Here is a 23,310-nt window from a genome sequence, read left to right as displayed (position 1 = left end):
TGCATGAAACCACTACTGTCATTTTAAGTTCAAATTCACATGTAATTTCAAGACTTCACATGCATAAACATAAATTTTCAATTATGGGAAAAATACTGAAAACAGCCAATTAAGATATCTTAAACTTTTTCATAATCACAAATTCATGCATAATCTTTTGAAATTTGGCATTCTGTCTACACATGTACGTTCAACACTTTAATATAAAACTATAAAACAATAAATGAAGCAAAGCTTTCGGGTTTCCCCTTCCTCAGTGCTATTACCAAAGAAGTTAATCATGTCAATTAAATAGTAAAAACAGGAAAAACGTGACACAGCCAGCCAATAAAATCAATACATATAAAAAATCAGTGTTTATGAAAAGCTGTACAAATGAGAAAACCGATTATATTTTTTGAAAATGCAATGCAAATTATGTTCTCTTTTAACCAAAACTGGTTTTAAACTCACTGCATTGTTTATGCCAGGGTGATCATCCGCTTGTAACCTTATTATGCAAGAGTATTCAACATTCTCTAACAAATTATTAATATCACCCCCTCACATTCTTATTAACTGTCTTAATGACCCTGAATTTAAAATTATGATCATTGGTACACTCAAGCTATATGTTTGGCTAATGCATTAGTCTGAACATTTCTTCTAATTCGGACTTGTGCTCTATTATACGATCTTTTAATCTCCTGTTACTTTTGCCTACATAAAATGAGGCACATTTAGTGCATGTAGCCAAATTATAGTCATAAAATTAGAAATTCATCAATTTTCCACTGTCTCTGGGGGACAATTTCCATTGCTGTACTGGCCTTCTGCATTAACAGTATATTACAAGGATAAAAACTGATCTGGCACACCTGAATGTTGCAGTGGGTTGTCTGTCCAATACTCATCCTGCCCAACACTTCCAATGTCCTGCAGCAGAAAAACTACAGTCTCTTTCCAACCTCTTGTATGAAACCACTACTGTCATTTTAAGTTCAAATTCACATATAATTCAAGGCTTCACACGCATAAACAAAAATTTTCACCTATGGGAAAAATATTGAAAACAGCCAATTAAGACATCTTAAACGGTTTCATAATCACAAATTAATGCATAATCTCTTGAAATTTGGCATTCTGCCTACACATCTCAGCAAAAAATATTTTTCAGTAAAGACTCACTTCCCTCTTACTTTGCTTGGCCTACAAAGCAAAGGCAAAATGTATTCCTTTAAATAACAGTACTCAAATTGCACTAAGAAATGTTGGGATGGACCAGAAGCCATCTCTGGAAACAAACTTAATGTGCATCTCTATTCAAAAAACTTGCCACCAAGTATGGACTGCCAACTTGCCCTTCATAAATGCAACATAATCCATCCCTTTTTATTTTTATGGGATTCCAATCATATGGAAATTCTTTCACCAAGCCCTATCTTCTGGCCCAATTAGTGACTACTTGCAAACCAAAGAATCAATTCTTACATTATTCTTCTACTGTAGGGTCAATATGCTACCTACATGGTAACAGTACCTAATCAACATTATTACCCCCAGTAGACACTTATGGCAATTAAACTCCTCCACTGCACTACTGACCTTCTGAATTTCAGCCAGGGCCATCTGTAATGAAAGCTTTATAGCCTCAATAAAACCAGATACATAACAACTGTGTTCATAACCTGCTGCTTCCACCCCTCAATTCACCATGCAGTTGGCTAACACTTCCATCAGAACTTTTGGAATCCTGAATCCCACTACTTTTTTTTCACTTTCTCTTCACCTTACAACACATTTACCAAGCACAGTGTTGCTCAAATATCATTTTATTATCTTCTGTGAGCCAAAACTCAGATTTATACTTTATTTACAACTACTGCTGGAAGCGATTGCAGAAGGCACCTTTTGTCCTGAAGCATACAAGGACTGATATACAGTTGTAAGTTGATAAATATCCTCAAGTCTGTGCTTGCAAGACATGGCAAAGCATGCTACACCAGAAGTTGCCAGATAACTGTTCACAATTTGTATGCTAAGAATTTAAACGTTTTTCCAAAGCATGAGAGTTTCAAAATATTCTCTGAACCCAAAATATCTACAATCAAATGAGTAAGTTGAAAACATAACACCGACTGTAAAAAATATACTGAAGAAAAGTGAACCATTAGACCACATGGACATTCATTCAGCATTGCTGGATAACAAACTTTCCACCTGTGGATGTAAGGCTTTGATTCAAGCTTCCAAAATCAAAGTGCAAGTTCTAGAGAGTACAAAATAAGCATCAAAACTTCTAGAAAAAGCAAGTAAAGCTGAAATGGTACAATGGTAGAAGTGCAAAAAATACGACTTCTCTAGAACAGCTACACCAGGTTCAAATTTTCATCACAAGTTGCATATTAGAGCAACTGTAAGTAGTTATCTTTAAATCCAATAATAGTATAGTTTGGTTAGAAACTTAACATAACTGCAGATGCTCAAATATGTCCACTGTTGCAGTAATGAAAACTTCTTGGTACTTCTGCTGCAGAAGGTCTGACATCTAGCTTGATCTCCAGAGCTTTACGTCCTTCTCACTCCTGGTCAGTCAAATACCTTCCAAGCTGGGAATCTGTATGTTAATGACATAACAGAGCTATCTGACCATGTTATCTTTAGTTCTTTCTTACCTTGGTTCTTCCTTGTGTTGAGGTCTGAGACCATGACACAAAAATGTTCCTGTACAGAGTGGGTTCCTGAGCAGACTACTTAACCAGAAGAAACCTACAAGTTGCCTCTCCAGAAACCAGGTCAACCTATAAAAGTAAAAGATGGCAAAGACAAGGAGAAAGAACGAGTGTGTTCCCATACCAACCCAAAAGAGACCCAGGAAAAGATGGATGAAGGGAGGGAACTAGGGTTCCTATTACGTGATTGAACGCTAGAAGTGAACGCTCATTTGTCAAGCACAAATGCATGAAACCACAGAATATCGAAGGAAAGGATCAGTGAATTTATTTCAGAGAGGAAAAAATTTGCTGGGCCGTTCTCCGGACTTTGCTGTTTTTTTCACTGTGGTGCGATCTCAAAGTTGGTATAGTTAAGGTGGGGGGGGGGTGGAGTGTAAAACCCCCCCCCCCCGTTTATGTTGCCTGTATATTCTTTTTTTTTTTTTTTTTTTGGATCAGTGAATTTTTTCCCTGGGAAAAAATTTGCTAATCTGTTCCTTCGACATTTTGTGGTTTTGTGCATTTAGGTTCGATAATAGATCGTTCGCTATTTCTAGCATTTGATCATATAATATGAACCCAGGGAAATATTACTGCAATAGTGGACATACTTGAACATCTAAATTATGGTAAGTTCCTAACATAACTGTACTATGTTCACAGTGTTGTCCATTGCTGCTGTAGTGATAACTTCTTGTGAAGATTCTCAAAGTTTAGAACCTACACAGATTGGATCTGAGAAGCGAGTTGCAAAAGGGCCTGCAAAATGGCTGTGGCAAATGCCCCACTTGCTCTGAAGGATATATCCAGGATGTAATGTTTCAAAGAGGTGCAACTGATGACTGGGTAGCTGCTTACAAAATGGACTGAGTGTTGACTCCTCTTAGCTAGGCAGTGGTGGCTACAATGGCTGTAGCAGAATGTGAACTTGCTTGTTCTGAAACAGTGTTACCATGAAATGAACAGCTGAAGAAGATGCAATGAGCTACCTATTTTAAAATATTTTTACCTACAAACAAGTCTTCCATACTTCCCAGAGGACTCAAATAACTGGTCTGTCCTCCTGTTCTTAATGGTGGAGATGGCTCTCTTAAGAGATTCTAATGCATGGCCAAAGGGAGCTCTCAGTAGCATTTTTGGCTTGTCCTCCACCATCTTCTGTATTACCTCAAAGAGAATAGGGACTGGAGGAAAGGTGTGCAGAAACAGGCCAGCCAACCTAAAGGTGAAGACATCTGTTGTCCAGATCCCTGGAAAAAGAATCCCCCCTGTTCAAAATTTTGGTGGTAGTTTTCTTTTCTTAGGGAGAAGCACGAAGATCATTTTGTAGCACACCCCTCCTGTGGACAATACCCAAAAAAAAATGCCCATACATCCATTTTTGAGAAACGGTTTCTGTGCTCCTCAGGTAAATTGGCAACATGATGGCTTGAGAAGGAATAGAAGAGCAGAGTCATACCCACCTCCTAGGCTAGTGACCATACTTCCATGGCTAGCCTGCATAAATCAGTAATAACAACTCACCCCTTACTTCCTTTACAATGGAAGGGAAAAGCTATGTGAATCTAGTGGTGCTGATGTAATTTCATAAGTATTTTCTTAATTATCTGAAAATTAATATAAATTAGTTAAGTAAAAAATGTCAAAGAGAGACACCTTCCAGTCAAGAAGTTGTTCCAACCTGTGCAATGATTCAATCCCTAGCAAATGTTTAAGCATTTAGAGGAGATGCAGAGAATCCTATTTGCAGAAAATATATTAAGGCTATCACTGCAAAATCCCACTCTAGCCACAAGTGCTTCAAGATATATACAACTCACCCCTCAATGTCTTCAGAGATATTGCTAATGTTAATATAGGCTGGATAGGCTGCACCCCAACCTTACTACTCTGCTAGTATTGTAATGAAGGTACAAAAGACACTTAATTGCACAAATTCTGGAATGGTAAGGCTCACCAACCTTTCTTTTTTGAAGCAAGAACAGTTTTTGGTCATGCTATGATCAGATGAAAAACAGAAAAGATCTGTCTCACAAATGTTTCTGTTACATCACTCAAGATCAGAGCCAATGACTTAATAGCTGCAAAGAAAGCTTTAACAAGAAGATCCCCCCCACACAAAAAGAAGACAGAAATGGAAACACACAACTAACAAAAGCAAATGTAGCAAAAATGAGTCAAAAACAAATAATGAAGTGTTCTAAAAAGAAGCAAACATGAATTTAAATCATATGCTTAACTTTTTAACTTGGACTAACATTTATAACAAGCTACATCACAATACTGCCTTGATAACCTGAAGATGATACTGAAAGAGGATCATCTTCTATGCTAGGGGAGGCAAGCATGGCTCTGAATACTAGCTGTTAAGACAATGAGAAATATTCAGAGATAACTTCCTTAAAAATACAAACTTAGAAGGAGCAACAAAATCAAGAGGTGCAAGTTAAAAATATTAATTACTATATCCAAGTCTGCCCCTTCTCTTTCTCAACAGCTTTAACTTAAGGCTTGCTGTCTAACATATGAATGGTGTGCTATATCTTGATGGGACTCTAAATGAATTTCAAGTGTTGCTCATTCACAGATGTGAGCAAACATGGCTTTACATTACCCATAAATGGGTTGGAAGGTGAACAAGCTATCTTCCTTGGGGCTTTTACAAAGATGAAGTATCATGAACATTTCTATGTCCTGCAAATGATTTCTTAACCCTTAAGTAGTAAATAGAAACGTATGCATGCATGTGACTACCAAATGCACGAAAAGTCCTAACTTCAATTTATTATTTATTTACTTTGCAGGTTTTTGCTCCCACTACCTGCCAGTCATTAGCTCTCTACTGGTCAATTGTCCCATTTGTTCCCCAACACTTGGGACAGGGTTTAACTAGGAAGGCCTTCATTAAGGCAGTCATTGTGGTAGTTTGAAATTTTACCTTGATGGCCCCATGTTCCCTGTGCACACTCAGTTCATAAGGAAAAAAGGCATGCTATGAGCTGACGGTGCTGGTCACCCCTCACGTCTAGAAGAAGGTGCTAGCAAGCAAGCCTTTCCCCCCTCCTCCTCAAGCACCAGGTGGTTACTTCCCCACTCTGTACCAGAAAAATCACATCCGCTAGTATGCTCACTAAGCACCTGCCCCTCAATCCCCCAGGTAAGGCAATCAAGCCATACCCCTTCATTCCTTTCCCTCCCTCATTGCTTCAATCCTCCACTGCACAACAGAACCAGAAAGTAGTCAGTTTAAAACCTGTAACTCATCTTTTAACCAAACATCAAGGATGTCTCGTGTTTAGCTGATACTTGGAAAACTGTTCTGAATACTACCCACCAAGATCTTATTTGTCATCTTAGACTTAGGTGTTGAGATATCTGCCACCCTGTCATATGTATTAGCAAAACCATCCTGAAAGGATTGTCCAAACATGGTATCCATTTACACAGTTAGATTAGCAGATATATAAAATTAAGCCACAACCCATTATTCTAAACTTGATATCTCAACCCACTATAAATCAGCATTCATTATAAATTCTGTGTAGTAAACAGTTATGTTTTTGCATTTTGTAATCCTACTGCTTATTTTTTCTTTTAAGCGGGGGGTGGAAGACTGCCTTTTTTAGGCACCAAGAAAAAGATAAAAATCCAATAAAACTATACATGAACTGCGAATCTGAGCTTAAAATAATTAAAATATTAATGTTGTTGTAAATATTATGGATTGGCTTTTGACTTGTTAAGAGTTTAGGTGTTGGATGTTAAAAAAATAAATAAACGTTACATATGAAGCTAGGTGTTGGCTGTGTCGCCATTAGATGCATTAAGTCAGCTGTGCCAGCTGCCAATGGAACTATGAATATGCAAAATGCCACTAGTCCAAGGAGCCACAACTAACTGTGAGCATAGATGCAATGCTACAAGAGCCATGCTATGACAGACAGAACTTCCTACGGCCAAAGAGGGGAAAGGGATTCTTTCCAACTTTCCAAAACAATTTTCACTTAAATTAATACTCTGAATCAAATGACAGTGACATTTACTCTAAATGACACTAATACAAAAGGACTACAACCAAAATAATATCACTGAACTCAACTCCAGAAACTCCGTGAAAATGCTATCATCAAATACCTTAGACAATACCAGCAGTTCCCTGCACTGAACAAACAATGCTAGAACACAGAAGCATCAAGTAAAACCTCTTGGAACAAAACAACCTTAAAGGAATATTCAAAAATATTGACATGAAAAACTCACTGCAAAAACGACAAAAAAAAATGTTGTGCCCTTAGAGAATATTGACATGCCAGTAAGCATCCATCATACTTATGAAACACATTTAACAGTTCAGTAAGATGACTAGAAGACTTAGTGTGACCACCAAGCACCTGAATTGGTAGATGAGGCTGCTGAACTCATTCACGCTAATAAGTTGTCTGGGGCCATCACTTTTTTGCAGGTGGGAGGAATCAAAATAAAGAGACGCTTAATCCTGTTTCAGCTTCTGGATCTTTGTGGGATAAGACTCAGGTCTGTTATTAAAATGTCAACATGGAAACAAAACATGTGCCATATCTGCACATCCATGTAAGTTTGCCGTCTTTTTCAGATGTTCAAAGTGGGACACGGGCATGTGGCTATACATATAACATCTCAGTGGATGTGGTCAAGACTTGGTGCAATAACTGTGGGAGAAATCAATGAATTAAGCCATGGGGTTCTAGATGTTCTGTGGTGCATTATCATAGCTCTCGGCTACACCAGATTTTACAGAATTTCACTTATTTTACTTCACTTTTTTGTTGTACCCGTCACCAAATTACTAATTTTCTGGAAAATGTAAAGCTAAGGATCACAGTCAGTCAATAATGCCTGACTTTATCATTTTTATGATTTTTTTAGGAGTACAGTCAGTGAGTAATGCCAGACATTGAAGTTTCATACTTCTTATTCTTTGGAAAATGCCAGGCTGACGAAAAACTTGTTCTTACTTTTATCTCTCTCCAACTCTTCGGTCTCGTTATATATGTATGTATGTATATATATATATATATATATATATATATATATATATATATATATATATATATCTATATATGGATTCCTATTACAAGAACGAAAGTTCACTACTTCAAACTTGTAATAGGAAGCCTCACTTCTGCGAAAGTTCACTTTAATGAAAGTGAACTTTTGCGTAAGTGCTCTTCACCGAAAACACCGCAGCACAGTGGAGGACATAAAAACAAGCTATGTCCTCCACTATGGTGCGATAGTCATGGACCTTAGGGTTAGGGCATGGGTTAGGGTAAGGAGATAGTTAGTAAAGCTATTCCCTTACCCTAACCCATACCCTAACCCTAAGGTTCGTGACTATCACACCATAGTGGAGGACATTGCTATGTCCTTCACTGCGCTGCAGTCGTCATGGACCTTAGGGTTAGGGCACAGGTCATGGTAAGGGGATAGCCCTACGGGCTATCCCCTTACTATGACCCATGCCTTAACCCTAAGGTCAGTGAGTACGTAACGGAAATTCAATACAACACCCGTTCTTTGTACTGAACTTCACATAAGTGCTCTTTCGATTAAGTGCACTTTCGCTGCAGTGATGAGCATTCCACGCACTATTTCAAATGAGTGAAAATTCGATCTAGTGTATGGAACCCATATATATATATATATATATATATATATATATATATATACATATATATACATACACACACGCGCGCGTGTGTGTGTGTGTGTGTGTGTGTGTGTATATGTACACCTCATTATTTCTCTTTCCCATTCACTATCTCTCAGTCATACTCTCTTTCTGATCTACTCTCTTACAAACTTTGTCTAATTTTATTTCTGTCTCATACTCAGTGTCCTAATCTTTTTCATTCTCTCTACAAGCCTCTGCCAAGACTTTCCTGAAATAATGGTGCAGTCTTGCAGCAGATGATCCTAGTCAGTAGGAAAAAAATATATTTATAGGGAAGTTAAACATGTAGTTACCCTACATATTTACATCCTTTCCTGATGACTGGCAATTGCTCTGCTGACACGACAGCATCCAAAGTATAACAGCAGCAGCAGGCAACCAAGACACCTCTCAATTGTCCCTAACTTTTGTCTCATACTTTTACCCAGTCTCTTTTGAAATTCTTAATTTTCTGGTAAATCAGTGATCAGTCAGTAATGCCAGTCAGATCTCATCTTTCAGAAAATGCATAGGTTCATAGGTAGGTACTAAGCTATCTGCCCAAAGGCATTTATAAGCCTAGCCGGAATGTGTTGGCTTTTGCTGCCCACTTAGATTAGTTCCCTGTGCCTCTGTCCAGCAGAGCCACTGAAGTGATCCCCGGGCTAAACTTTGTTTCCCATCCACTCGTCAAGGTTTCTCTTGAAGAGTGTAGTGAGGAGCTCTGCCTAATGTAGATTGGAATCTTGTTCCAGAGCATGGGAAGTCTCTAGGACAGGAATCTATCCACTCAGCACGTCTTATTTATTGTTATTGTGAGGTTTAGATCCCTAGAGCTTGTGTCTCAAGGGGATATGGTTTTCTTTAGGTGGAGCATGTCCATCAATTCTGGGTTGGACATGGCCTTGTATGTCAGGCAGAGAACACCTCTGAGTAGGCGGTATGCAACCGAGTACAGCTGGAGTTTCTTCAGTCGAGCTGCATAGGGCATCTGTTTGAGGCCAGTGATCTCTTGGTGAGGTATTTCTGTGGTCTTTCCCGCTATTGCAGGTGTCTTGTAAGGTACATCCCAAATGGGGCGTTGCACTCTATGATGGGTCTGATGAGTGATGATAGAGGGGCACAATGACCTCTTTTGATCTGGATGCAAACCCTTTTGCAATTAGGTGGGCCACATAGAAGGATTTTCTAACCACTTTGGCAATGTGATTATTAAAGGAGAGATTACTATCTACTTGGGTCCCCAGATCCCTTATTTCATCTTCCGTATTTAGGGGGGCTACCACCTATGTGGTAATTTGTGGGTACTTTGTTTTTTTCCAAAGGGGATGACTATGCACTTTTTGGCATTTAGCTTGAGGCCATGGTTTTGACACCAGGTATCTGTCTCAGTGAGACCCTTTTGGAGGATGCCTGTGTCAGTCAGAGAGTCAATTACAGCCCCTAGTTTGCAGTCGTCTGCGAACCTGGTCAGCCATAGTCCTCCTATGCTTGCCTGTACCGCTGAGAAGTACATGCCAAACAGGATGGGTCCTAGGACTGAGCCCTGGGGAACGCCACTTGTAACTGGTTTAAAGTCAGACCTAGCTCCTGCAACTCTTACCATGTGGGTTCTATCCGTGAGCCAGTTGGCAACCCATCTTATGATGTAGGGGTTGATGTTCAGGCTGGTGAGCTTGTCTATAATACCAGAATGGGGAATGGTGTCGAAGGCCTTTGCGAGGTCTAGGTAGGCTGTATGGACCACCTTTCCCTCGTCTATAGCCTTGGTAACTGTCTCAAAGAAGTCCACCAGGTGTAGGAGGCATAATCTGCCCTTAACAAAGCTGAACTGGGTAGCATCCAGTGTTTGGAGGTTCCCAATGTCTCTGTTAATGAGATCCATGATGATGCGCTCCATAGCCTTGCAGACCAAGCTAGTCAGGCTTATACGGTGATAGTTCCTGGGGTCTGTTGTGGCTTCACCTTTGTGGAGCAGAATAACCGTTGCTGTGCACCACTCTATGGGCACGTAGCCTGTGGAGAGGCTGAGTTTGAACAGTGTGTTAGGTGAGGAGTCAGTTCATCTTTGAGCTCATGTAGGATGCAGCCTGGGGTCCGGTCCCATTGATGCTGTGTTTTTGGCTTTGGAGAGGGCTGTTTTAACCTGAGTGTCTGTGATTTCAGGGGCACTACATTCTTCTGGTATGGTTAAGGGCCCTTTTGGGGGTGAAGTTTGCACTGAACCTGTCTGCCAGGATGTTGGCAATATCGGTCGGTTCAGTGTATTTTGTGCCATTCTGCACCAACTCCAAGCAGATCTGGGAATTGCTACTTAGATTCTTGGCATAGCTAAAGAATGCCTTGTGGTTATCTTTGAAGTCCTTGGCAATTTTTCTTTCAAAGCTAGCCTTGGATGATTTTATGAGTAGTTTCTTGCTGATACTGATCAGGGATGTCTTCCCCTCTTGGGATTTTACTCTTTTCTGTACTAGTTTTCTCCTCTTATTGTATAGCTTGTTTATGGCAGGGGACCACCAGACTGGTTTCCTTTTCTTGGAGGCAAGAGTCTTGGTTTTGCTTGGGATAGCATGATCCATGCATTCTTGCAGGTGCCCGTAGAGTGCATTAGTAAAGGGTTTTGCAGCTTGGGCAGCGTTATCTTTTAGCATGGGGATTTGAAACTTTCCAGCTCGGTCTTAAGTAATGTGAAGTTTGCTTCTGAAAAGTTTTGGAGTGACCTGAGTGCTTGTGTTATGTGGCGGAGCCTGGCACCCGACAGGCAACTAACAGTAACCTTCTCCTTGTTCAGCCTAGTGAGTGGGACGTCAGTGTGCTTGAATATAGAGTCACCCATTACTAGTGTGTTGGGTATGTTATTTTGCCTTAAGGGCTGTGATTGCGTGGCACACTGGTTTTGTGAAGTATGTTTCATGGTGGTTTCTTTGACCGGGGCTGGGGGCAGAATGTGGATATCCAGACTGATTAGTTTATGGTCAGATCTAACCAGTGAGGGGTTGACCTCTGGTGTGAAACACCGGTCGCCCATGTTGGTGATGACCAGGTCCAACATGTTGTCACCTCTGGTGGGGGTGTTGACCAGTTGATCCAGGATGTTTGAGTTTATAAATTCTAGGAAATGTTGGGCAAGGGAGTTAGTACTTGAGTAGTTCTCCCAGTTAATGTTTAGGTAATTTAAATCACCCAATAACAGGGTGTTTGGTAGGACCTTTATGTTTCCCAGTGTTTCCAGAAATGCGGAATGGGGGTCCTGGGGCATGGTGGGTGATCTGTAGCAAGCTACAATTTGAACTGCAGTTCTGCCCATTGTTAGTTGCAGGTGGATGACCTCTGAAGCATCGTGCTGTGCCACTAACCTGGAGGTGTGGGTATCCTTGATGAATATGGATATGCCCCCACCTTTTGTATTTCGGTCCGGATTTTGTGGCCGAAATGTATGGTACGAGTTGTAGCCTGGTAGTGCTGGGGTGCTCTCTGGAGCCTTAAACCAGGTTTCTGTTACTGCACATATATAGATTTTCTCCATACTGAGGAGTGCCTCGAGTGCATGCATTTTGAGGTTTAGACTTCTGGCACTGAGTAGCATTACCACCAGTTTTTTGTTACTTGTGCTATTTACGGTGGTGGGTTTGACTTTTGAGTCTTGCCTAAAAAAGGGACTATGTGGATGGCAAGAGCCTTGGCCAGTATTTGAAAGCCTAAGGTTGACAGGTGCAAGCCGTCTCTAGCAAAGCAACGTGGCTTGTCGAGCATGTCATCCCAGGCTGACAGACACTGGATCCCCTTTGAATGACAGCAAAAGCTTAGCCAATTGTTGAAAATTATAATTTTTTTCTTTATACCATGGTATCATTCTTGGTGAGGGCAGGATGCCACTCAGGGTCAGGGTCATACTGGCCTGGGCTATGTGATCAGAGAGCTCTTCCATGTCTCTTTTCATGTAGTCCAGGGAGGTACGGCTCAGGTCATTCACACCAACATGGACAATGACAGAGTCGTATTTGTACTTCTACTGGAGAGACCCGAGTGCTTGTGTTATGTGGCGGAGCCTGGCACCCAACAGGCAGCTAACAGTAACTGACTATAGAGTCAACTATTACTAGTGTGTTGGGTATGTTATTGCGTGGCACACTGGTTTTGTGAAGTATGTTTCATGCTTTGTGTTGGGGGTGGAGGTTGCTTGGATGTCTGCTTTGGAGGTCTCTGCTGCTTTTGCAGATTTTTATTTAGAGCCTCCGAGTATGTTTTTGTGTATTTATGTGTGTTTTTTGCCGGTGCTGGTTTCATAGGTCTATGTGAGACTGGTGGTGTGATGCAAGTAATTCCCTTCTCCTCTTGATTGTCTGGTCCAGTCTTGGGTTGAGAGAGCTTAGCTTCCAGTTTGACTGCATAATTGCATCTCTCGCATGTTGTTCCAAAACTTGTTGCTCTATTAATTTCTCACGAGAATCAGAGTAATATTTAAAAATTGTCTTGGGTCTTTAAATGCCCCACCATTACATCATGTCTTTATCCTTGGCTCTAATTTCTAGCAAAGAAGGTTAGAGGAGAGTTATGGTAACAAGTACAAATCTGTAGCTACATTTAGGCAGAAACTTTTGAAACATTCAACTTTTTTTTTTTTTTTTTTTTTAAACAGTGATGTTTTCTAATTTAAAAGCATTTCAGTTTTATGCTGCCCAAAATCAGCAGCTAATAGAATACTGATTTTCTAAGTACAGCCCTGTCCAACATCAATGTGGTCAGTCCAGCCAATTGCTGTTGATCCTGTGCAAGCCGGACCTAATGAACAACAGAAGTACACCAATATTTAGCAAAATATCGGAGAACAACATTTACATGACCAAAAAATAAATAAATAAACTGTTAAGCTGTTTTAGCATTTATCATCAGAACAGCTAACTGCACTACTGGAATTGGTCTATGCACTAGAATAAATCTTTCCTGTATTAACTGAGAGCTGGAAAGGCTTGCTGATGTTAATGTTTACAGTAATACCAGCAAACCAGGACATTTCCTTTCATGCTCACAAGTAATGCAGACAATGGGACTCAAGTTACTAAACAGTAACTGTTTCTCTCACAAACAGGACAAGTGGTAACCATAAATAAGGTTATAATAGTTATGGTAACGATATCAAATTACTTTGCAAATAGGACAATTCTCCCTCTTACTTTGCCTGAGTCTACTGCTGGAGTAAAACAATGCAATTAGAACTGCTGCTGAGGAAATAAAATTGCTACTTATATTTTGGAAAATATGGCCTGGGATCTCAGGGTGTGAGAATGACCTGCCTCTTAACTCTATTGTTTATTATTCTACTTTAGTGAGAGTCAGGCATGCACCTGCTGGGTAATTGCACTTCTTGGTGACATTTTTACCTGATGCAGGTACAGTCACCCTATCAGGAAATCCTCTAAAACTTCTGTAAAGCCTATGTCAGTGTGCCAGACAGCACTAGACTACAGGGACTGTCTTATCTGTGAAAAGCTCAAACACTGCTAAATGAAACAGCTCTAGCACAAAAGAAAATTCTTACTTCTTTTCAAAAGTTATTTACAGAGACATCTGAATAGTAATTCTTAATAGGCACATCCCAAAATGGGGCATCAGTTGTATGTTGCTTAAGCTTCAACAAAAGAAAGGAAAGGCAAAGTCAGCCTAACTTTTAAATGAACAGCAAAAACTACCAGAGACCACCACCTATGGCAATGAAGGCAAATCTGACTTCATGCATTTTCTGCTGATTTGAACTTGTACTGGGAAGCAAGGCTACCTTTTCCAATGGTTGCAATATTGGGGCAAATCTGGAAGTGAGACATGTGACAGATGTAATTAATGGAATAAAAGTGATCAGTTATTTTCATAACTTTCATGGATCAGAAGCACACTGTCTACATTTGAAAAATGACATCCTGCTGAATAGTTTCTGGTAGTGAGCTGAATCAAGATTCCATATCACTATGTTGAAAGTTAAGTGCTGAATAATTTCCATTTAGAGATACAGCACTGCAGTATACACTGAATGATTCTTTGGAGAGGCCTTCCAGAAGATAAAGTCACCATATCTGGAAAACCTATCAGATTAAGTATGGTCTAAAGCAGGCACTTGGTCAACGTCCACCAAGTCAAAATCTATTTACAAACTCAGATCATTGTGGCAAGACAATCAGTGAGCTCACAAGAGGACCAGAAACAGCAAATTTTTAAGTGGAAGTTTCCCCATAACAGACATGAGAAGCAGACATCAGTACGGGGAGTGAATTCTCTAGCTCCAGAGTCATAAAATGTTTCTTTAGTAAGGGAATTAGGTTCATACCTTAGCACCACCACAGGTTATCTCCAGACAAGTAGAAGGTAAATGACCACGAGGCCTATGACTCTATGAAAGTTGTGACAGAAAAGGGGCATGTGCTGCTACATCAGACTTTGAGAAGGCAGCCTCAGACTTGGCCTGCTACTACCTTATCTTGTGCTTGATTCCTTCATCACAGGTATATCTGGGCAGACGATCCTCTGTATGACCCTTTAGATGTACTTTCTTTTCTGGCCAGACCATGACCCCTTCTCTGCTGGGAGGCAATACGACCACAAGTTCTGACTGATGTAAACAAGTAGTGCTGTTGAACAACTGGCACCTACAGCAGTTGGTAGCGTTGTGCAGTGGTTTGAGGCATTAAAGACAAAACTAGTTCTGGCCCAGAAACTATCTAAGCACTTTAAAGGCCTGTGTGTCTCAGGCTTAGACTTTTCAATTTGCATCAAATGTGGTCACTTCCTTGTGTTGACCGCTGAGAGAAAGATCAGAAAAGAATGAGCAAGAACATCATAATCTTGTGTCAGGCACACTTCTTAAATCAGGCAAAAAGGACAGAATATCAAGGCCCAATCCCTTTGGATGTGCCAGCTCAAGATCTCTAAATAAATTTTATCTGTAACTTAAAAATGCAAAGTACACTGAGATGACTATTTTATGACCAGAGAATAAAACATACACAAAATTAAACAAACAAACAAACTTCACATGACATGATACGCTGACAATACTCTGGTTAAGATGTGCCACAGGACAAACACTGCAGTACTGAAAAACTTGCATGTGATCTGAAAGTGATTGCTAAAAAATGCCAAGGAGCTGCTTAGTTTTGTTTTAATGGTGACAATAATTAGACTGAAATCACTTTACAGTAGATATGCAATGGGAAATACTGTTACACTAACTCATGAAGTACCTTGGTTTGCTTAATGTGTTTCCCATCTATACTATCAGCAGCTTTCCACTTGAATATGGATGGTTCTCCATCTGGCTTCAGTTTCTTTTTTTTTGTCTTTGTTATTACCTGCAGAAGGAAAATATTAGATCTTTTACCATCTAACTGCAGAAACCATAGCTGTATGAGGTACTTTCTACATGACTGAATCCATCCAGGTCTTCACTATAAACTGTTACTAACTGGTTTTGGTCCTTGGCACTTTTAATTTTAAGCCAAGAAACAAATTTTGCCACCCGACAAGTCAGTAGTGCTGCCACTTGCTGACTGCAAAGAAGATCAAAATTTAACCCAAGGATACTTTATCATCAAAAATTAAAACATGGAAAAGAAACAAATTTTCAATCCGTGTACAGTGGATATAAAAAGCCTACACACCCCTGTTAAAATGCCAGGTTTTTGTGATATAAAAAATGAGACCACAATAAATCATTTCAAAACTTTCCCACCTTTAATGTGACCTATAACCTGTACAATTCAATTGAAAAACAAACAAATCTGTTAGGGGGAAAAATATAAAAAATAAAAAAATATACAGTACGCTGGTTACATAAGTGTGCACACCCCTAAACTAATACTTGTTGAAGCACCTTTTGATTTAATTACAACATTCAGTCTTCTTGGGTACACACTTGCCATCAATTAAAGAGACTCTGATTAACCCCAAATAAAGTTCAGCTGTCCTAATAGGATTTTTCTGACATTTACTGAGTTGCCTGCTACAGCAAAAGCAATGGTTCACAGAGAGCTTATAAAGCATCAAAAGGATCTCATTGTTGAAAGGCATCATTCAGGAGAAGGGTATAAAAACTTTTTCCACAGCATTGGATATACCATGGAACACAGTGAAGACAATAATCAAAAAGTGGAGAAAATATGGGACAACAATGATGTTGCAAAGAACTGGACGTACCTCCAAAAGTGATGAAAAGAAAAGACAAAAACTGGTCAGGGAGGCTGCCAAGAGACCTACAGTAGCACTGAAGGAGCTGCAGGAATTTCTGGCAAGTACTGGCTGCGTACTACATGTGACAACAATCCCCCATATTCTCCATATGTCTGGACTATGGGGTAGGGTTGCAAAACGGAAGCCTTTTCTTACACAGAAAAACATCCAGGCCTGGCTAAAATTTGCAAAACAATACAGCAGGTCTCCCAAAAGTATGTGGGAAAATGTGTTATGGTCTGATGAGACCAAGGTTGAACTTTTTGACCACAATTCCAAAAGGAACGTTTGGTGCAGAAACACTTTGCGTCACCAAAAGAACACCAACCCCAAGGTGAAGCATGGTGGTGGCAGTATCATACTTTGGGGTTGCTTTTCTTCAGCTGGAACTGAGGCTTTAGTCAAGGTGGAGGGAATTATGAGCAGTTCCAAATATCAGTCACTTTTGGCCCAAAACCTTCAGGCGTCTGCTAGAAAACTGAAGATGAAGAGGAGTATTCATCTTTCAGCATGACAATGACCCCAAGCATACATCCAAATCAACAAAAACATGGCTTCACTAGAAGAAAATTAAAGTTTTGGAATGGCCCAGCCGCAGCCCAGACCTAAATCTAATAGAAAATCTGTGGGATGACCTGAAGAGGGCTGTGCACAAGAGATGTCCTTGCAATCTGACGGATTTGGATCACTTTTGCCAGGAAGAGTGGGAAAATATTGCCAAGTCAAGACATGCCATGCTGATAGACTCCTACCCAAGAAGACTGAATGCTGTAACTAAATTAAAAGGTGCTTCAACAAAGTATTAGTTTAAGGGTGTGCACACTTATACAACCAGAGTATTGTACTTTTCTTTTGTTGTTTTTTTATATTTTTCCCCAACAGATTTGTTTTTCAACTGAATTGTACAGGTTACAGGTCACATTAAAGGTGGGAAAAGTTTTGAAATGACGTGGTTTAATTTTTCTATATCACAAAAACCTGGCAGTTTAACAGGGGGGGTGTAAACTTTTTATACCCAGTGTAAGAGATTACACTTAGGTGTCCTCCCCTCATCCAGCAAACAGCAATATGCTGTTTAATTTAGAGCAACTTGTCAATTTCTCCAGCAAAAATGGTACAGTAACTATAGAAATTAACTCTCTCGGAAATAGTCTGCCTGCATACCTGGTGATCATACTAGACCAAAGCAATCTACCTTACTGCAAGTACTTCACAGAGACAGCAAAAATATAGTAAAGCATCTATACAGCCCTTACTTTGTAACAATACACAGCAGTCAAATGTTCAACAGGCTTGAGTTTGATAAAAGTCCATCTTGCTAAATATCCGTAAGTCACACTACAACCATTTCACAACACTGCATTAGAACTAAGACACAAACAACAAACTAAAAGAATCACAGTGAAGACAAATGGATGCAGTCAACTACTCAATGGTAAACACTTGACACAAATGTACTACAAAGTCTCGTCCACTAACACATTCACTACAAGCCTACATCATCAGGTAGAATGTCAATCTATAAATCCGAAAGGTCAAATGGGGGAAGGGGCAGGGGGCAGCCTAACATCCTCAGGTAACATCCTCAGGATGACCTGTGGCACAACCACTTCTAGCTTGTCTAGTAAAGATATGCACTTTGGACTAAATCACTATTTCACAAAGGCAGATAAAGGAAAGTTGAAAAAGCTGCTACACCTATGGTAAAATGAGTTATGTATTCCTGAAGAGTTTACTCACAAATATGCAACAAAAGCAACTTGGATGTTAGTTCAAAAAAATGTGTTGCTTGCCCATGCTGGTATTGAGTTTACTATGAGAAAAAGAAACAATTGATCAAATGTCCTAAATTCTTTAGTCCAAGAAATGTAAGAAAAACTTCCTTCAGGGATTAATCAGGTAGAAAATGAGGATAACAGGAAGGAAGCTGGAGTCTTTGAAGTAAAACAATTTCCAAAACAATCTCTCGTGTGAAGGAAAGACCAAGTAGAAACTATCACTCGAACTTTTGGACAACTGTGCCACCTTCTAAACACAAATTACTTAAATAAATAAAAGAAGCAAAATGGGATGGCAGGCAAAAAGGATGCTTATTTATTCCTTCCCAAAATACATATCCTATGATTGTTAGGCAGGAATAACGTGGAAAAAAAACATCTAAGGAGATTTTACTGTTGGCTAAAAAGCCAAAGGAAGACAGCTGAAAAGAACAACACAACCAACCCAAGGACAATGTAGCTTAATAAAAAGGCAAGTCAGCATTAAAGCAAGCAAATAATGAAGGTAACCAAGCATTCTTGGGGGGAGAACCTAAAAAGGAACTAAATATTGTCCATTCACCAAAAGGTATATCTTGTTCACCATTACAAATAAAATGTTCTAGTAGGTTTTGTGTTCATAGGACCTTTATTTGAGAAGAAAGAATATCTGCGTGAGGCCTAAACACCTCAGCTACCAGACTGTCAAGACAGAGTATAGGAAGGGGTGCAATTTTCAGTTTTCTTGCTTTATCACTAGATCTTGCCTACAACACAGAGTCAGAACTGAGCTGCAATCACTAACAGCAGAGAAAACTAATTCTGGCATGACAAATGAAGGGTAATAACAAATAAGGGAGCCTTTTCTTTTTTGCTGTTATTCGAATATCTTGTCCTTAACTCCTGAAGTTAATGCCCTAGGATGTACAGATATCAAACCCCCAATATGCCTCACATGGTGAGGATGGACTGCAAACATCCAACAGTGTGAGATTCACTCGTGATAGTGGTGCACAGAGTGACTTAACTGGTCAACCAGCACACTGTTTTTTTCTGGCAAATGATGTGGCTACTATCATGGGTGCATTACTAAAAGTAGCCCTGAACAAGATCTGAACATAGACACGATATCCAGCTTGTAGTGTCTCATGGAAAAGTTCAGGGATGAACAAGCTGTAGTTGCACAAATGTCATCTATGGAACAAGCTCTGGCAGTTGCAGGCAGAGAATTTCCATATTTTTTTGACAAAACTCAATGCACCTGGCTAACCACTGGGAAAATATTTTGCCCAATTTAGATTTCACCAAGGCAAAAATATATGAGCATTATGTACTTTCCATACTGAAAGAGGTGAATGATGAGCTCTAAAATGAAAGCCTCCAATCATGTCATCACCTGAAACTTTTCCAGGCTACTAGTCTTTTCTCTTTCCCATAACGCACTGCACTCCAACATTCTCTCCAGATCTCAAGTGTGCCATCTGAAAGTGAAGCACAACAACAAATCTAAACACAGAGAAAAAAACACCAATGAAGCTAAAATAGCATCAAGACCATATCTATCCAATCCCAGAAGAATGGTGGTATGAGGATAAACCTTGTACAGATCTGTTGCTATAATAAGTACATAACTTTTGTATATAGGATGAGAAGACCCATCCACTTTATCCGGTAAACTGGACAGAATTCCAAACTCATTCTCTTAGGTAGTTCATACTTTAGGTGACTGTGGCTCTGAAGGAAGACTAAGACCTAGAGATAACATCTAGCTTACCTGTCTTGTTAAAGTATTCTTACAATTTGTAGCTGTATCTACACATATATTATTTAATATTCTATTTTTGAAAAAGGCCTCACAGGTAGCCACTGCTCTGCTTCAATGTGCACCTGGTGTAACAGACAGCGTTTTGATGCATCTTTCATAGCAAAAATATATGCAGTCCAAAAGCCACCTAGATAAAAGTAAATTCTGGCATTTCATAGCGATACCTCTCAACTCAACTTGTTAGAGCAAAAAATCTGGACAAAACCATAAATAAAAATGGGGCAAAGGCCCCAAAATAGGGACAATTTTTAAGTATTGCTCTTACAAACTTAGAAAGTTGACAGAACAGGTTGTACATTAGCATGCATTTTCTGAAGAGTATAAAGTCTGAAACTCAAATGCCCACTATTTTCCTAACTTCAGTCTTTAATGGATTTGCCACTAATTTCCCAGAAACCCATGATTTTATCAAAAACAGACCAAAAATATCAGGCAAAAATCTGTACGGTTGAGAGGTATAACAGCCCAATTTTTGGAAGAGGGGAAAGCAAATGACTGGGAATCCTTCCTTATAAATTTAGCTTGGTTCTACACAGAATATTAGTTGCTTGTGTACAGTAAAAAAATATTCAACTCTGTTAGAATAGTTAAGAAATATGCAGGCAATATTCAAGTTTGTTGCAGTGGTTACCTTTGTGGTTTACATACAACTCATGCAACACAAACTCCTCTAGCAGAAGAGAAATGGCTACTAGAAACAGAGACTTCCAAAACTTTGAATCTGGTTTAGCTGCAGATTCAAAAGGAGGTAAATTAGCTTTTCAAACATGAAGTACAAATCCCGTGGATGAACACAGTCATTGAATGGTGGCCTATAAAGTAGGATGCATTGTTGAGAAACATTCTGCAGGCCTCTAAATAAGTAATGACTACTGACTCCTTGGTGGAAGTTAGGAATGGCAGCAGGTTAACCTTAAAAGATGAACAACAGAGACATGGGTTGACGATTTGGGAGAGGAAACATAAAATAGCTGGCAAAGGAGTGAAAAGGGAATCTAAACCTTCAAATGTAGCCCAAATAAAAGTGTGCCCATTTGTTTTTATATGCTTCCCTGGTACTGGATCTATGGAAAGAACTGAGGATATACAAGACCATAACAGGTTAAAAAGCTTCCATATTATGACTGGAAATAACTGTGCAGTAACTAAAGGGAGTGAAGATTCAGGTGCGACTTGCTGGAAGAGTCAGTCAGCAACATTCTGAGGGGCCTTAGATGTACAGGCTTCACCAGAATATCAGGCTAAAAGCAGTGAGAACTATACTTGCCAAGGTCAAAATAGGGCTATGACAATATTTCTGGAGTTGCTCAGCTTGGCTTTCTGAACAAACTTCAATTTAAGTGGAAATAGGAGAAAACTTAAAGGAGACCCGGGGACCACTTCTGCGTGATGGCATCCTTGAGACATTTCCCCAACAAAGGGAAGATATATGGCCACCCACTCAACTGTCAAAGACGGTCTTAAAGGAAGTGAGAGTATGTTTTACATGTAGCATAAAATTATTCCAGAGATGGAGGAAGTACTAAGCAATTATGTCTCTTATCCTGCTTATTTGTTGATGAACTTTCAAGTCTTTAGTTCAAGTGTTTGTTCAAGACACAGGGAGGCACCAATTAACAAATCAGTCCCTACATCAGCTCTTATTTGTTGATGGAAATTCAAGGCTTTAGTTTGAATGTTTGTGGAGGCATTTGTTTTGTGGTGGTGTAAAAAGAAAGGAGTGTTGGGTCCTTAACCTTGTGGATTGCTAGACATAAGACACTACACAGGAATCAATAAAAAAACAGGATACAGGGGACAGAGCTTCAAAAGCCTGTCTGAGAAGTTTAGGGTCTCTGGAATCTCCTTAGTCTTTCAAGCTGTGTGACAGGTTTGACAAGAGATATACTAAAAAAAAATAAAAAAACAAGAGTTACATACTTTCCATAACTTGGCATCTGTGTTATTCTATTTCATTATTCCTCACAGTAGGGTCTTGGATCCCACATCAGATTCAAGCCAGAAACTTTAGCTTAGACAGATCCAAGGCTACCCCATAATCCCCTGCTGCCCTCGAACCCTCAGATCAAGTTTGCTGACATAGTCACCATACCTGCGACCAAAAAAAAAAAATAAATAAATAAATAGAAAGGAAAGAGTCCTAGACCCCACAACACTCCAGCTTCCTCAGATAAACCAACAAGGAAGGGGGATGGTGGGAGGGGAATGTCAGGAATAATGACATAGAATAACACATACGCCACATTATGGTAAGTACATAATACTTTATCTGTTATCTATGCCATTGTTCCTCACGGTATGGTCAGAGTCCCCAGCTACCATTTACCCTGGGTGGCCTCAAGGAAAGACATGTTGAAGTACTGTGGAACCAAGGGAAGCCCTGTTCCTGGAAACCAAATCCAGCTTATAATGGGAAATAAAGGTGGGAGGATTAGATCAATTAGCAGCAGCACAAATATCATCTTAAATGGAGAATCTGGCCATGTAGGCTGAGGAAGTAGCCACCGATCTAGTAGAATGAGTTCCAACCTTTCCCAGAACTTCAAGATGCTTGTTGGTGTATACTGTGTATATAAAGATGGAAATCCACTTAGAGAGATAGTCACCTTAGAAAAGGCAAGGCCAAGTCTATTTGGGGAAAAAAGCCACAAAGAGCTGGTCTGACTTCCGCAACTCCTTAGTCCTATGCAGATAAAATCGCAATTGCTTATGTAAATCCAAAGTATGCAGAATGTACTCTCCTAACTTGGAATAACTGGGAAAGAAAAGTGGTAACTGAATAGATTGAGTCTGGGTTGCTTCAGTGGAAATCTTGGGCAGAAAGGATAGATTAGTTCTAAGAGACACTATCGTTGTGAAAGATTATATACGGGGAAAAAATTGAAAGAGCTTGCAGCTCGGACACCCTCTTAGCTGAGGTTATGGCTATGAGGAAGACCATTTTCCATGACAAGAATTTGAAATCGCACAAACTTGCAGATTCAAATGGTCTCTGAATCCGAGATTGCAGCACTAAGGTTAGATTCCAAGGAGGCAACAGATCCGTAACTGGTGGTCTTAGAAGGAAAGCATCTTTCATGAAGGCTTTGGAAGAGAACATATGTTTGCTATTCATGAAAACTGGAA

The 23,310-nt window shown here is 39.7% G+C and overlaps 1 protein-coding gene across 6 annotated transcripts in view; it reads right to left on the bottom strand.

The window, feature by feature from the left end:
• The window catches only part of LOC122796606 (ubiquitin thioesterase otulin-like), a 1,420,501-nt gene that overhangs the window by 924,922 nt on the left and 472,269 nt on the right, over positions 1 to 23,310 (bottom strand). Inside the window, exon 2 of one of the 6 annotated variants that reach the window (XM_044065215.1) lies at positions 15,618 to 15,725. The exons of the other annotated variants lie outside the window; for them this stretch is intronic. Within the exon in view, the coding sequence (XP_043921150.1) occupies positions 15,618 to 15,643 (26 nt within the window). The 5' untranslated portion in view covers positions 15,644 to 15,725. The remainder of the gene's footprint in view (positions 1 to 15,617; positions 15,726 to 23,310) is intronic. 6 annotated transcript variants of the gene reach the window in all.

This window comes from Protopterus annectens, chromosome 3.part0 (genome assembly GCF_019279795.1).
Source record: "Protopterus annectens isolate FY-2018-M chromosome 3.part0, PAN1.0, whole genome shotgun sequence".
Lineage (NCBI taxonomy): Eukaryota > Metazoa > Chordata > Ceratodontiformes > Protopteridae > Protopterus > Protopterus annectens.
The sequence above is the reverse complement of the archived record's forward strand: the minus strand, read 5'-3'. Positions and strand labels throughout refer to the sequence as shown.